Consider the following 17403-nt stretch of genomic DNA (forward strand, 5'->3'; position numbering starts at 1 on the left):
TTGAATAAATTGTGATTTATTGAATGAAAGTTGCTGTTTTGAATCATGACGCCCCAACAATATAAGCTTGACCATCTAAAAGAGCAGATGACCTTGGTTCAGCAAGGTAGTTGTCCCCAGTTTGTGAATTCTGATCTCTGAGACTGCAACACACACACACACACACACACACACACACACACACACACACACACACACACACACACACACACACACACACACACACACACACACACACACACACACAAATAACACCACTAAATATTTTGAACCATTTTGGATTTTAAGCGATTTGCACAGATAAATTGCAGTGAACTCTGGGAATCTGTGTGACGACCTGCTTCAAAAGACTTAAAACTATGAGTTTACTCTCACAAAAAGCTACATTAAGGAAATTGGATTTTAAGACTCTCAAAAACAGTGTGTCAGTTGATGAAGGTAATTATGGGTTGGGTTTGCTTTGGCATCACTTATACACTAAGTACAATTACTCAAGTATTGTATTTAACTAAATTTGGGAGGTACTTAAACTTTGCATTTTTAATTTAATGAGATGTTATACATGTATTGCACTACATTTCATAAGGAAATGGTCATCTTTTATGCATCTACATATTTTGGCAGCTGTAGTTTCATGTTTACATGTAGTTTACATGGTAATGCATCAGTCATAATTATCTAAGAGTGTAATATTTAATAGTGTAATACTACCTGAGCCTGCTTTGATGATGTGGTGAGTACTTTTCTTTAATACTTCATATTGCTTTCTTTGAATATAATTTTCTTCACCTCTTTCGTTTAGTTAAGTGAAACCTTCACGTTCCTCTAGTTGTTTATCCAGTGTGTGTTCTCTAGCCCTGTCTCTGAAAATGGGATGCTGGAAACAAACAGATTATACAGACAAACGTACACAGAGGAGAAGCTCAGAAGAACACAAATTTTTAGTCATGTAGATGAACTGGTCTGCAGTACATGTAAAGGTCATTGAGTGTGGAGTCATTGTGCCTGTAGCAGCAATACAACTAACTCTTAATATTTTATATTCCAGTTGTATGCTTTTTTTGTATTTTTTATTTTTTTGTTTGCTTTGAATAAGACATTTTATGTGATAAAGCACATCTGTTGAAACAGTTTTTTTTTTAAATCCTCCTTTAGCTACGTAGTATCACTGCAGGTGCTTTTTACCTTTTGTGCTTTAACAAAACTCAAAGGCTACAGGTCTAATGAACTGTAGTCAACCATGAGCAATGAGAACTAACATGAAAGAAAATACCAAGGCACTCTGAGTATTAAAGCGTTTAATAGTGAATGGCTGACACCTACACGATTTGCGAAAAAGCCTTCGTCAGGGTAAAAGAGTTCCAGATAAACACAGACATGACGCTAATGAATTTCAGGTGTCGAGACTGTTAACTCCAGAAAGCGTCTTTGTTCGTCGAGGGTGACATTTTAGATTTCTTTTTACTTGCTGTCTATGAAACAGAGACACTCCAGTTTTCTGTCTTCTTAAATTGTTAGCTGACATTTTAAAATAGCTTGTGTTAGGGATTTTGTGTAGTCCTGAGCTCTTTCTGACAATGAGATGTAACCATGTTACACAATTATAATCAATTTCACTCTAAATCTGTGATTTAACCTTTAAAGATAATGCAAACCCCTCCTCTTGGTTGCTGAACTGAGGTTTTGTTCACTTCCTGGCATAATGTTCTCCACCGTGTCCAGTGTTGTTTATTTTATATTAGGGTGCCCCTCGAAGATCTAGGTTGAGCTATCATTACCAAGTATAAATTCTATTTTCTGTTCCTTTTCTTTAACAACAATAAATTTTAAGTAGGTGTCTTCAGCAGAAAAAGAAAACATTAATATTTATCAGGTGGAAACACAACCAGTAGAAGAAATGTAATAGTTGTTCTAATGCATATCCTTTTAAATTTGTACTGAGCGAGGTAAGGATGTGACCAGAAATCTCTTGGTGTGTGACCTGCATATTTTCCTGGTAAATGAGACATGTTAAATGATGTGCCAGAGGGAAAATGGGTCTTTTCAAGCAGCACACACTGTTCCGATCATCATAGATAACCAAGCTGGAAGGCCAGGGACCTAATTTAAGGGCTATTTACCATACACCACATTTTCAATGGAACTGCACCCAGCTGCAGAAATAGGCAAGAAATTGGGAAAACCTGCAACGAAAAAAAAAAAAAAAAATTCAAATCATGCATAGCCCACAAACATGATCATTTTAGATTTTCCAGAGTTCACAAAGACACCGGTAATTAATAATTCATCTATCTCCTCTTGAGATCCTTTGCTGTGAATGTTTTGTGAGCTCCTCCTCAATCTTAGTGCTCTGCACCGAAAATGAGCCAGTACAAAAAAAGAGGGCCCACTTTTATCAGATACAAAGCGGTGGGAAGTGATTAATTCCAGGGCACATCTTTTGGCTGTATCACCCTTGACTGATTCATCAGACTCGAGCAACAAATGGAGCACAGTTTTTAATCAAAGCCGTAATCCTAGATCAACGCTAAAGTGGGATTTGCCTCTAAACGAGTTATTGTTTTCAATCCTCTGTTTAGACAGCTCACGGTAGAGGTGTGACAATACATTCTCTCTGTCTTTCTCTGTTCTCTTTTTCTTTTTTGTCTTCTAACCAGTCCCATTTATAATCTTTGACCATCTAGCTTTCTAATATGAAACGCTGCAAAGCAACTTCCATTAAAAGAAAAGGCACTGTCTTTCATTTCAGCAAATCCTCATCAAACAACAAATTGTGTTTAGAGGACCGAGCCCTCTAGTGGCAAAGCAGAGCACAAGATACTTTTAACCAAGAAGTTACTCTATAGCCTATACTATGATCTTTGCACTAATTGTAACCAAGTCATTTTTCTGCCTAAACCTACCAAAATCTAAAACCAAACTTTAGTCTTTGACAGTTTTCTCCCCATTTTCACAATATAAAAAAAAATTACTTATTATTCACAAGCTCTTCTTTGCACACACACCTTAAACTTTATCTATTAAGTGTTTTTTTGTGCATAGACCTAATTACACCTTAACCATAGTGTGAGTATAGGATCAGAAAATGTTTTGAAGGCACTGACCAATGATGTCCTCCTGATGGGGGTATTACATCAGACGAAGCTTATTCTGTATGTATCGAAATAAGGGCACAAGTGTTTCATTTGATCATTTTTATTTATAGGAATTGTGGATTTTTAAAACATATTTTTCCCCTCTGCCTCCCCATTATGGTGATTTCCCCTTTCGCTCAGTGATAGCTGGGGTTTGGTTGGAAGTTAGCTGAGGGTGCAGTGCAGAGAATGGCTTTCTGAACTTAAACAATGTGTGTGTAGAAACACCTCAACTGCAGGATAGGTGTGGATAGGAAAACGCCTTCTTTCGCCCTGAGTCACCACCTGTTGCTTAATACCAGCTATAGTGGAAAAATTAAACGGTCTAATGAAAGCACCCTAATGACCGTGTTACCGAGTTCTTCATGCATCACTGACAGCCATGTTGAAGCTGCCACATTGCTGGTATTTATGGTTTATTTGACAGTGACAGAAGCTGTTGGTAACTGTCTGGTTCCAGTGACTTTTGGCCTCCAAAAATGCCTCACCCAGGCCCATCTCTCCATCTAGATTTATGGCGTACTTGACTTAGAAGGAATTGCATACCCTTGAGAAATGTGGGGCTGTTTCTTTTGTTTCTGTGCTTAAATACGGCCTCATTTCATCGGCTTAACGACCTAATTTAAAAAGGCCTAATGACTCTCACTAATGTCCGGGCATGGCCGATAGATTGTGACTGTTCTCACAAGCAATGTCCTCTGCATGCACATTGTATATCTCCATTATGAGGTCTGGTCTCTATGGAAAACACAGCCTATTTATTGTTTCCTCCTATTGCTAAAGATTAATATTATTACAGTACATCGCTGTGTCTTCTCTGTTACACTGTCTACAGGTTACAGTTTCTGCAACATTTTAAGTAAAGTAAAATGGACTACTTAGAAGACTTTAGTCAAAATAATATTTGTGTATATTTTCATCTAGCTGTCTGCAGCAAAAAATGTTTAGTAGCTGCCAAAAAAAAAAAAAAAACATTAATTTTATCAGTTATGTAGCCTGCTCCTTTTGGTTCGTCGCTTCTCAGCAGTATCGTTTTTGACAGCTGAATTGAGTGCTGAAAAGGTCACTGAAATGCTAATGCCAAAATATAATTTCAAGTCAGCTCTTCAGAATTCAGAGAATACATTGCAAAAGGGAAATGTTAAATCTTCACATTGAGAAATATTAGCACTATTAGTCGTCTCCTTGTCAGCTCGGCGTATTGCTTGTGATGACTCCGCTGTGTCTCGCTCGGTGTACAGTCTGATGGTTTCCATTAAAGATCAGAGTGTGAAACCAGCACTTGGCTACTCTCTTACAGATCAATTTAAATAAAGGACTGCGCTTGGCGTCAACACAGATCAATCTGTGGATGGGCTTGTTGATGTGGTCATAACCACCAGAGCACACCCGTTATGCGAAGCACTCTTGTCAAAGGCAGATGTAAAAGTACATACAGGCAAACATGTGACAGGAAATCAATGCTCTCTGATAAGGACTGAAACCTGACAGCTCTATAAGCTTTGGATCAAAGAAGTTCCCTCTTATTCCTGCTCATCCTCTCCTACTCACTATGACTGTATCCCATTCCTACATGGGACTTAACAGCTCAACCCTGCAGACTATTTCAGATTACAACCTCCTGTCAACAAGTGCACAGGGAATAAATGTGCAAGGTTGTGCAAGGAAAATGGGAATCGTTGGACAGCACCGATGCTGGCACTGACAACAGAAGTGTCTTAAAAATTGACCTCTAGTGGCATCATTACCTTAGTTAGATACAGTAAGGGGGACTGGGCACACTCCTGGTCAGGAGGGACCTTTGGATATTTGTAAAACTGGCCATTTTTGAAGTGCCTGTATATCTTAGACCAAATGCTGATATCCTGAACCGTTGAATGATAGAAACCTTTAAAGTGCTAACGGTCTCAGTTTCTGCCTTATATGATCAGTGGGTGTGTGATGTGTCGTCTTACTTTAGTGAGACGAATGAGAGAAAGGAAGACACCACAGGTGTTAAGCCACCACTTCAGTGAACATCGATATGCTCATTTTATATTTGTGTGCAGGAGCAGTTTTTAGTAACATGACTCATCCATGTAAGTGATTAATCATCGAACTCATGAATATTAATGTTTTCTGTGTCCATGAAGCAGAAACACTTTTTTTCATCTCTCACTTAATAAATAAGTAACTGAAAAAGAAGTTGAAATAATTTTCAAATGCCAAAGAGGGAAAAAATATTGGCCTAAAATGTATTGCAAGGAGGTTTTTTATTTTTATATTTTTTATTTTTTTTTAGCTTTTTAGTCCCAGTTTTCACATATTTGGTTTGTGCATGTAGCTGCCACAGTGATCTAAAACAAGTTTTTGTAAGTCTGCCCATTTTACTGGCACTGGGGCTGATAAAATACTTGGTAAACTGTGAATCTCACAAGTTTTGAGGGTAACAAGAAGAAGAACACACATGCCACCTAGCCCGATGAATTTCCAGACAAGTTTACTATGTGTTTGAGTTTCTACAACACTGATGTTGCCCTGTAGTGTCAGCTGCACTGTATAAGTTCACTAAAGGGAGCTGGACACCTTCCAAACAGAAAATAGAAATAATAAGGAATGTGTGTGAACTGCAACGCTGACGGGTACATCATATTTTGCCTGTTAAAAGTGTGTACTCACGGACTAGATAGAGCTTCTCCGCTATTTTTCAAAAGAGGAAAACATTGCAAAACATTCATTCTCCAAGCACATAAAGGATGCAGATTTTTGTAGCTTGTATAAATGCAGCTCCTTCATTCTTACAGTAGTGTTAACGGTTGAGAATTACATTGAATGGCATTTTATATGGAAGACTAGACATGTAGTTTCCTTGACAATGTTTATGCAGAGTTGACTTTTGTAACTAGACATTGAGTCACTTTATTATTTTTTTTCACTAAATTGCATGCTGTTAAGAAACAAAACAAGCATGAAGACATCAACCAATCTTCAATAAAAATCCCAATTTTACTTTTCAATTCTAACTTTCGACACAGGATATGGACCTTGAAATTACTTTTGGCATCTGTATAGAATAGAATTAGCATTTGAAAAAACGAACAACATTAGAGCAAATCAAGGGAAGCTCATTCACAGACAGTTGAAAGGCAGCTCCAAACAGAGAGAAAAGCCTTTTGCTTTAAAAAAAAAATCCTCCCATAATTCAAGCGGTCTGTTTATCCACCTGCCGCAGTGTAGTGCATGGCTATTTCTCAGTTTCGTTAGGAGTCTTGGGTGTCTAATGATCCCAGCATGTCTCCCCAGTGTATATCTTACCCCAAGCAGTGCGCTGCGTGGACTCTTTCCCCCCCTCTCCCCACCCGTGCCTGCAGGAGCACAGGGCTGTACTGACCACTTCATCTTGGGGGATAAAACCAGTCTTTCAGTCTCCTCTCAAACCCTGGGGGAGCAGGGGGGACAGTGCCAGTGCTTCAAGACTGCAATGGTTGGAACATCACCACAGGTGATGCGACCTTGTCTTTTGTCTGCAGTGTCAGCTGCAGACAAAAGTCCTTCTCCCATTTCAGGTTATGTCTCTTACATAAAATATATCATCATTTATCATAAAAGCACATTTTCTTTTGAAGCTCAGATGTAGACATTGAAAGGGATTTTATGCCTTTACCAGAAAGACTGTAGTGTTTTTTTTTTTTTTTTAAGGGCTGCAAAAATAGCAGACACAGTAGTAAGAGGGTGGTAGGCGCACACTGGTAATTATATACCTTAGTGGAGTCATGAGAGGTTTTGATTTGACAGTGCTGTAATGCACGTTCTGCTGTACATCACTTAATACTGCTATTTTTGGGAACCTCAGTGAAAGGTGATAGGCACTCTGTAGCCAACTGGTATATTCATTTCAAAGTCCAGAGTTCATCTGGGTGGAGCTGATAAATTGGAGCCATTGTGAACCACTGCGCCTTTAATTAGACAGACTTTTTAGAGAATATCTGCCCATGGCTATACCTGTATTTTCACTTTAATTACTCACACGTGTTGTCTGCTTTTAGACTTTTTCCTTTTAGGTGCTGAGGTGATGTAACACTGGAAAATGCTTTAGTATCTGTGTTGGTGGGGGAAATTAAACTTAGCTTATTTTAATACCAATTGTGGTGGAAAAAAAGAATATTTTAGAACTCTTTTGGGAGAAGATTAAAAACCTGGCTGTGCTGTACTCATGTTCCCCGTTGACCAAAGGCTGCTTCTTTGTCTGCCAGAACGCTGTGTCCAGCGAAAGTCAATAGGAGGCTCTGTGGGACAGTAGCATCCGTCTTCCTGCTTGTCTGCTCTGTCAAATTTCTGGTCCTAGCATCACAAATTGAGTTTCAAATTCTGTTCAGCTCATGATGCACATTAGTCCTTGTTAGCCACTTGTTATAAACAGAATGCCGAGCACAACTGCTGAGAAGATAATGCTTATAATTATTATTTGCCAAATATTAAGCTGTGGGCTCCTAAACCTGCTGCAATTTCTCTTTATAGCGAGTGAAATACAGTAAATGTCTTTCAGCAGGAAACGAGCAGAAGGGGTGAGAGTAATATGTGGAGGTGTGAGCTTATGGTCAAGCTGAGAGAACACTGGACAGGAGTCGACAAAATGGAAAGTCCTGTTAGCTGACGCATATAACTTAAAAGGCAGAAGGTAAATATTTCCAGTCATTTATGATTATGTAATGTAACAGCTGACTTTTTCCTCGATAGAAAGACGTAAAAAGAAGGAATGATTCATTCAAAACAATTAAGCTGCTACAGTGGGAACCTGATAACACAAAACATTGCTGCACATTCTGGAGTGTAAGTCGAATACTGTTCACAGGGCAGATTTTAAGTACTGGATGTCAGAGAGCCATGCACGTGGGGTGTGCACGTGGTGCTAATAAAGTTCTTTTGTTCAGATGATCTTCCAACTTGGAACTTAAACCACTGTTGTGTATACCTGTCAACCTGTGGAATAAATCTTTCCCTGCTTTTTCCACGATTTCCAACTGTACCATATGGTCCTCTGGTTTTGGCCTATCCGCCAACATATTCCAGTATTTGGCTTGCAGATTGCATCCATTGTAAAATGCATTTTAAAACTCCCCACACTGCACTCTTGGCCAAGTAGATATTGTTTCCGTTTATATTGCAATATCAATATAAACTCAATTTGTTCTTTAGGACTAAATGGCTGTTTGCCCAGTTAACAGTCATTTATTACGGCCACATGTGAATTCTGGGTTCACACTCACACAGAAGACTGTTCATACTAGTCATTCAACCACAGACAAAGCTACACAGTCGTCTCCGGGCCTCTGAGGCTGCTCCTGTGACAGGCCTTGGATATTTTGTTCCCCAAACATTCACCACATATCAGGCAGGGTCATGGCCTGTTGGAGACCCATCTCTCACTGTCCCGGTCAATGCCAGTGGAGGGTAACATTGTCTCTGACATGCTCCTCGGGGAGGTGTTACCACGACATAAGGATGTCTCCACAACTTACATGTCCAGGCACAATTCGCCCTCTCCAAGAAGCGTCACCACTGCTGCTGAGTGCTACAGAAGATGTGTTTTCAGGGTGCTGTACCACCCCAGCTAAATAGAGAAAAGAAAACATGGGGAAAGGAGGGGGTTATGGTGGAGGAGTTCTGTGGACAGGCTTGCAACCTCAGAGAGCACTCATGGGATATTATGCGGGGTTTCAGTCCTGCTTTTCTACTGAAGCTTGTCGGCCTCGCTCCTGCGATCACTCTTTCTTTTTTCTTTTTTTTTTTCGTGTCGAATGTGTGTCGAGCCAGAGTGAAGTGTAGTCTGTCCCCCATCAGTCGTTTGGAACGGGGCTTTAAAAAGTCTGCGTCTGTGTCCCTCTCTGTGACGTATCAGCATATACACTGTACTCATTAGGTACTTTTGTGCTACCTTTATGCTCGTTACCGCTGAGGGTCAATGCCTTGAAAACTGTTTTTAGTGCAGTCTGTGCACAAATAATTGTTTAGATCAATTGTTAGTGTAACTTCTAGTAATTGCTGACATTTGTCTGCTATTAGATGAAATTGCATTGATGAGTTACCTCTGTTGTTTCCATCTGCAGATGCAGGACATGCTTTCAAATGCTGTATTTTTAGTTATTGGAAATGGTGTAAGCAATGTTCTCTAAAAACAAAATAAGCTGCATCAACTGACTTGTTTTAGGAAAATAGTTCTTGGTAAAATAATTTAAATGTTGTGTATTTAAAAAGCCAAATTTCATTCTTTTCAATTCTTTTCTTTTTTTTTTAATATAACGTAATTCTTTTTTCGTTCTCATTATGGCGAATAAAAATAAGAAAACAGAAGGTAATAATTGTTAATTGTGGCTTTTGCAATCAGTCACGTATGAAAGGGAATATTTGAACTGAGTTACGAAGCAGAGGCGAGTTTCATCGAAGAGGACCTACAGCATTTAATCGTACAAATGTTCCTCACTGTTTAAAGATACGAGCTCCTCCAATTTGCAACGACATCTTTAAACACGAGATCAAGATTAGCTTTTTTTTATGCTTAATAAATTGCAATAACATTTTGTATCGCCGCGATGCAGTGGATATTCACAGTATTTGGTCATATTTTAGCGTATTTTTTTTAAAGCAAAAAAAAAAAAAAAGTAATATTACCTGCTTTGATGTGTTACTCTCAAGTATGCAGCCATTATACTGAATACGCACCTTCTTCATCTATGGCACTACACTGCTCCGCATCTCGGTGCGCCACAGCATTTTAAAATGGCTGCCGAAAATGGCGCTGTAGCCTCTTTTGTTTACTAGTGAGATGCTCTGCTATGTTCCAGTCTAATAGATTGGACACAGCAGCTCCTTGGTTCGGCTCCAGCATTCAGCACCACTATGACGGAAGCCCAGAACAAATCCACTTCACATTTAGGTGTCAGCGCGTTGTCATGGAAAGAAGATGCCTTTATACAGTAAGTGAATAATGTCCGAGCGAATGAGTTGTGCGCTTTTGTAACTCTTCTGGTCAGTTTCAGACCACACTTGGTTGGAGCTTTTGGATGTATCGGGTGGGGGGAAAGGAGACATTTTTTCCTCTCTATTTTAGAAAAGCTGGAAATGATCTGTCAGGGGCAATGATACAGGGCTATGTGATGGATGGGTTTGTCTTACTCTGCCTCTCAATCTTTCACTCCTTCCTTTGGTGCCATTCTTTCTGTTTCTTTTCTCTGAGGAAAGCCATTATTTCCATCACCCTCCACATTTCAGCCAAATTCACTGTATCTGTCCATGCCTGGCCAAAGGGAAGAAAAGCCATTCTGTCGGAGTTGAAATTCATTTCCTTGCCTGCACACAGTGTTTTTTATGATTTTTTTCATGGTTTGAATTACAGTGTGATGATATTTTATGGGTGCGTACAATATAGCAAGACACTGCAGCGACTGCTGTTATTGAAATTTTGATTATGATTAAATTTGTGTACATGCATCTCCCCAGAGATAGCCAGCTGATTGTGAAGGTGTATTGTGAAGGTGCATGCATTTAAATTAAACCATAATAGCAGCTCCACGCTGGACCAGCAGAACATCCAGGGACCTTCCTGGTCCATTTGCTCAGAATAGATAAATGGGTAAAGCTATCAGGAAAACAACTGTACGTTAACAGGCCTTGATTGTACTGCTCACTGAGTGATATAACACGACAGTAAACCTCCTCCCTGCCTGCGGTCTGTTATTTTCCTTGTGTTTGTAGAGCTTTGCCACAAGAAGAACACTGAACCTTAAAAGGTAGAACATAATCAACCTGTGTAGCACTGGCCTGCACCCTGCACACTGCTACCTCATTGTGTCTGGCATTTGTGCTAATGACATTTCACAAGATTAGCTTTTCACTGTGGTATTGGTACTGTCCCGCTGTGTGTGTATGTGTGTGTGTGTGTCTGTATTTCTCTATTCCTTTCTCAGTTTAAGGGTCTAGCCCTCCCTTAACCCTTCCCTCTATTTTTCCACCTTATTCTTGGTCTTTCTTAAAACCAGCTTTGGTCTTACTACACCCCTTTTCACCAAGATCTGTTATTAAATCTTAAAGCGGTTAATGTGATCAGTCTTTGCTGTAACATTGTTTACCCCACTGGGAACCTGGGTGTTATAGACATACTCTCATCCCTCTTGCCCTCTCTCACCAAGACAAGCAATAAAGTAATTTCTCTGGGGAAACTAAAGACATCTCTTAACTGGATGGGAGCGCTGCATGTCCAGACTTAGGCATACTGGCCTGTATCTCGAGCACAGTGGGTACAAAGAGCAGGAGCTTGTGCAGAATGTCCATGGTGGTGGTTTTGTGTGGAAGCCTGGTGCTACGGCTGTGTTATTATAGGATTGAACTGGTGCAATAACTCACACAGACAAGCGCTGGCTCAAACAAAATGCAAAGGCAAACACAGAGCCATGAGCAAACACTTTCTGTTTGTTTAGATGTGGATGTTGTGGATGAGTCAAAGCAATCAAAGCCCAGAGCCCTGGATCACCGCAAAACCCCTCCTATATGTACCCACAGCAGATGGTGGCCAGTGGCAAGAGGTTCTGATAGACACCATAATGCTGCTTGCAATTGCACGATGGTAAAGTGCGCATAGTGACAGAAGTCAGTTTTTGCCATGTCCGAGAAAATAGCTGATATGCCAGCCAGAATGAGACTGCTGTCTCTGCTGCAGGGACGGGGGAGGACAAGTATATATTTAGACCTGATGTATCAGAATTTTTATCTTTCTGTCTTCAATACACGAATTCTGACATGTCTGTAACGTTCAGCGGTTTGAGAGGAGGGAAGGATCCTTCTGGTCTTGCTGTGTGCGGATGTGTGGGAATGTGTGCTCATGCGAACCTGCATGTGGGCCAATGCAGAAAAAACAAATGGATAGCTGCGTTTGAATTACAGTGCACTATTGAACATTGCCGATTAAATTTACAGCAGATAGAAAATGCTGTATGAGCATGGAAAGCTCTGTGTATAAAAGCACTATATAAGCGTCCATTTGCCATTAGGAGTTATTAAGGCAAGGAGGCGAGTTTTGTTTTAAGTCACTCAAATGTGGGAACTTTCTGTTTTCTTTTTGTGTTACTTCATATCTTTTAGTATTGGACAGATAAACAGATAATAAAACCAGGCAGATACACGGATACACGTGTCCTCTAATGTGGATGCACCCTTGTGTGTTTCTGTGCAAGTGCCACACTTGCAGTATGTGGTCCGTATGCACAGATGATGCGTACAATGCAAACCCCCCTCCCCGGGCAGCTTGACGACAAACATAGAATGGCTTGGCAGGTCTCAAAAATTATTTATCTGGCTCCCCTCCTTTTTTTCAGCATGGTTTTTGTCGAGTCAGAGGAAACCATCTGCTGCCCGATGATAATGGGCGGCTGGGGAGGAGGGGACTGGAAATAGGGAGAGCAAATAAAATTGAGAGAAAATGGCAGGCGCTGTCCCAGAACCTACAGTTCCTTCCTGTCTGCCTGCAGCAAGTCTGCCATCTTAATAAACATCCCGTCTGATATATCCTGGCTTCTGTGTGAATGTGTGTGCGCGTGCACACAGTTTCACCTGCTGTGTGTGCATACACACTTGTGTTTCCTGTGTGTGTGCCTGTGTGTGTGTGTGTGTGTGTGTGTGTGTGTGTGTCTTTCCTATCTAACCTTGATCATTTTCAAGTCAGGATTGTTCCTGAGCCTAGCTAGCTGATATGCTGTCAATGTGATGCTGCTGACTAAGAACGTATTTTTTATTTATTTGTTCTTTTTTTTTTTCTGGTGCACTAAAAGTGTGACAGATGGATTGCCTTTCAGCAGAAGAGATGATGTTGTTTTTTTCCCCTCTGTATTGGGTAAATGGGTGGGAGTATTAATGAGACAATATGAGGCAGGTGCAGGACTAAAGTAAAGTAAGAGACAGTGCTGCGAGTTAATGAGGAGTTGCCTGTATAGAGAGGAAGGTAAAGCATGGCTGGAGAGGAATACAGTAAAGCATACAGAGCGGACGAGGAATAAAACAATCATTAAAACAAAAAGTGGGTTATAGAAACCAACTTCTTACCTTGAAAATGGTCAGAATTTTCCCTCCTCGTGTCTCCAGGGCTCTCAGGTGGAATTGAGTGCTTAGGGCATTCTCTGAGTAAACTGTTTCAGTTTTCTCTTGTCTGAAGTCGACAGGTTGAGCTGGACAAAAAGACCCGACAGCCTTTCTCCCCCCTCAAAACCAGCTTCATTCTCTTGCTCCATCACTCTGTTTTCTCCTGTGCCTTGAGATGTTTATTTTTTTTCTTTTGCCCCCAGCACTTACAAAATTCTCAGACAACTTTCAGCATGGATTTCAGCAAGTTCAACAAGATCAATGATTCATCACTTATTGAACTTGTCTGCTATTGTGAAGTTGTATATTACAGAGCAGATGTTGCTCAACACCATGTAACATCTTCAAGTGATAAAGGCTGTAAAGCTGTGATAAATCCACCTTAATGAAGGGAGGGAAATTTTCCTGCAATGGGATCGATCTGATATGTAAAGCTGCCCATTAATTCACTGTGAACCGAGTCCTTTGGGTTGCATTTTGTTGCTGTGTGGTCACCTCACACTCTGTTGGGCTTTGTCGACACAGCTGTTGGAATGCACGATGGCGTGCTTGATGTAGTGGATGCCAGGTCAGGGAGGATAATGGAATTGAGGGATGGAGGGATCAGCCAGGAGGACACAGGAGGGGCCTGGTGACCAGGTCTTTTCTATTAACTCAGAGGCTGGCAGGGGCAAGCAAGGGAATTAGGTTCGACTCTGCCCTCTCCCTGCCTGGTTGTTAGACCAAGCGTCCAAACTGCAGATAGGGAGAGGCGAATATTGCTCAGGGGTCCAGTGGTGATTGACCCTGTGTTTTCATCAGCCTGGAGTTGCCTGATAACATTTCATACTCCCCTACCAGAGTAAAATATTACAGGTGTGGGTGCAAAGAAAGGCTTAGCAGACCTTTTGTTTGGTTTAGTCAAGTTGCATTTACCCCCATCCACATGTTGTCACCTAGCTTTTCATTTTTTTTGTACAGACATTCCCTTTTTTCAAGGTTTTCTTTATTTACTTTCATTTTTTTGGTATTTGTGTTCAGATTTCTATTATATCTCACTTGACTGAACACAATGTTTATTCATTGCAAAATTAAGATGGCATGACAAAATCTCAGGTGGGAGGTTCAGAATTTGAATGGAATTCACACTAGAAAGTTAATTGCTATTAGTATATAAAGACAGAAATATTGGTCTTTCTTCAGAGACTCTTGAGGCTATGAACCACATTTTCCCCCTTGTTCCCATTGTATATAGGCTGTAATCAACACACACTCACTGCTAATTATATGCAAGGCTCCATCATCACAGCTCACTTCAGGACCTTAAAGAACAGTTCAGTTGGCTGTGATTTGCTGTTTTTTTCATTCAGATTAGTAAAAGAAATGTTTTTATACATTAGCTGTTGAATAGGTGGAATTTTAGGGTCACATGCAAACAAGCTGCATTGTATGGCACTTAAAGATCAGGGTTGCTTTTGTTCTTACTCTAACACGTTTCATTATATGATCATCAAGATATGGTTTTTGTCACTTTTCTATAGGTCTCTGGTCTGTCTCCTGGTGAAAGCCAGACCCAAGGACTGCTGCTGGCTCCAGGGGTAAGATGGGGACAGACGCCCATCAACCAACTCACACCATGGGATACAGACGAGCCCCCTGCCAAGCAACATCGAGACAGCGAGCCCACCGGTAATGAATCACACACACAATTTACATAAACTCATGCATACGTACTGACAGACACGTTCACACATCCGCCAGTTCCTGATGGTAGTTTACTGCAATAAAAGTTTATATCATCGGTACACAGAAGATGTATGCATCTACACAGATCAGACACTTCCACACACACTTTGGTGCTGCAGCGCAGTTGACTCTGGCTAGCCAATGCTAATGAGGCATATTGGCTTCCTTGCCCTACATACATGCTTTCTTCCAAAACATGCAAACGTGCATCCACAATCATGCATAATGCACATCACAAACACCCTCTTTACATAAAACACATAAAGTATGTGTTAAGTTATAGAAATATCAGTCTGATATTAAGAGGTTAAATATACAGAATGCATATGTCCAGATTGTACATTTAGAAGCCTATAGCCCCCTCCCCCCCAATTTTGGTCTTGTTAATGTTATCGTGTCACCAATTGAAGCTGGTTTAGTCTGTATTAAACCTACAGTATGTAGCATAACTCTCAAAGTCCTCCAAATGATCTCCACCAGGTCTAATTTAGATGTCGACCTTATTCTATTCATGCCACTTTAAAACGTGTTCAGAGCAGTCATTGGCACTGCAGTGCAGAGCACAGACCCGACATTAACGAGTTAAGCCAATGTTGAAGTTTTTTACTCCTATTGTAATGAACTCACCCAGAATGGCTCTGCCCTAGAGCAGTTAATTTCCTTCCATTGCTCTGCTGGCCTCTGCCTCCTGCTCATCACAAATGTGTCTCATTTAAGAATAATACTGGCACAGACCTTGTTCCAGTGGAAATTCTGGCTCAGTAGATCCAGATTATAGACAGCTGCTAGTCTGTGCTTTTAAAGCATCACGCGGAAAATACGTTTTGAACCGTGCTGCCGGTTTATCTCCCCTGCTAATTATTGTTCACGTGTCGCTTATGGATTGTTTAGAGGATTCATTATTGAACAGTTGAATTAGTTTCCAGGAAAAATATTGTTTCCATAGCAGAATCCATTCAGGGTGTCATTTGGAGGAAGGATGCAGTTGTGATGGGAGCGCCGGTTTTTGCCCTCTGCAGTGTTGTGTCCGCCCCCTGCTGTGTGGCCACAGCCTCCTTCTTTGCACTCGGGATCTGGCTGAATCGGCCACAAAGATCTGGAGTGCTTATTATTGTGTGTAAGTGAACGAGGCTTAACCCTCCCACCACCACTGCAGCTTCCACACCCACACTGCAGCTTGGAGTGAAGCGTGAGTAGAGTGAGATGTCACCGACCCAGCACGCTGTCGCATATGACACTCAAATCCGAGCATAGTGTTGCATATTGATTTGCGTGTGTGCGCTATTCCAAACTGTGACTGGCGTTTGCAGCGAAGCCAGCTCCTCTCCACACTTCACTGATCCGTGTTGCCAGAAAGTTCTCCTGCCAACTGTGCCAGAATTAATCAACGGTTTCTTTCAACAGGAACTTCACTGTTGTGTCTGTTAAAGAAACTTTGTCTTTGAAAAAGAAGTTTTGTTTTAACTTTAGTTTCTTTGTACAAAAATAGTTCTCTTTTTTTGATGTCAAGATCAAGATGAAGCAAATTGTGCAGTAAATAAAAAAGCTGAGCCTTTTTAAAAAGGAATGTGGTGCATTTGGTCTTAATTGATATACAAAGCAGCAGTTTTCATTGAATATTGCAGACAAGGGCAAGAACATAATATTGGAGAAGAGAAAAAATATATAATTATATTTTTTGAGTTTGTTACAGTAAACATGGGTTATCACCATTTGATTAGAAGCTAGGAGGGGGAAGAAACAGAGTGATGGTGTCGATTAGCTTAATGCTTGGTGAATTATTGTATAACCAGTACAATTTCGCTCCGATTTAATTTAGCCTTTGGCCTCTTGGCAGAATGATGGGCTATTTCTGGAGCTTGGACCATTGCAAGGGGAGCTAGAGATGGGGAAGCAAATAAGCGAGGGAGGCAGTGTTTAGATCCAACATGGCTGCAGCTTCCCAGCTCACCCTCAGCATCTAAGGCCTCAGGGTAAAAAAATGATTGGCTCACAGTGTCGGGGTAAACACAGACTCCTACACAAATAATAGTACAGACTGCCACATGCACTGAGCATATTTACTTTCGTTTTCAGGAAAGCATTCGTTCATCTTGTTGCAAAATAAATCTTTTAATCTTATTATGATGTTGATCTTGGTGCAGATCTGTACATCGCTTCAAATGTTCTGTGTTTGATATTAAGACTCAAGTCAAGAACAATCTTGAACCGAAGCAGTGGAGCAGCCTGACAGTCGTGGTGTGGAAGGCAACAGACTAAAGCTGGAGTTTGTTCTCACACTGCTTTATGTTTCTGTTTCATCTAATCTAATATCTGACTTAAGACAGACACTTCGTCCTTGTTTTCAGCTTTTTCTGCAGCTTAGCAAACCCCTCAAAAATCAGTCCACACACTTTCAAGTGGTGTTATGGAGAATAAGCGGGATAGATAATCTCTT

At 40.7% G+C, this 17403-nt stretch overlaps 1 protein-coding gene across 4 annotated transcripts in view; it reads left to right on the forward strand.

Moving 5' to 3' along the window:
- Positions 1–17403, forward strand: part of LOC137102175 (kelch-like protein 29) — a 191466-nt gene that overhangs the window by 81310 nt on the left and 92753 nt on the right. For 3 of the 4 annotated variants that reach the window (XM_067481395.1, XM_067481394.1, XM_067481396.1), the window contains 2 exons: positions 9956–10087; positions 14762–14909. In XM_067481395.1, coding sequence (XP_067337496.1) covers positions 9956–10087; positions 14762–14909 — 280 coding nt within the window. The remainder of the gene's footprint in view (positions 1–9955; positions 10088–14761; positions 14910–17403) is intronic. The other variant, XM_067481397.1, reaches the window with a different exon arrangement.

The sequence above is a fragment of the Channa argus genome, chromosome 17 (genome assembly GCF_033026475.1).
Source record: "Channa argus isolate prfri chromosome 17, Channa argus male v1.0, whole genome shotgun sequence".
NCBI classification, from domain to species: Eukaryota; Metazoa; Chordata; class Actinopteri; order Anabantiformes; family Channidae; genus Channa; species Channa argus.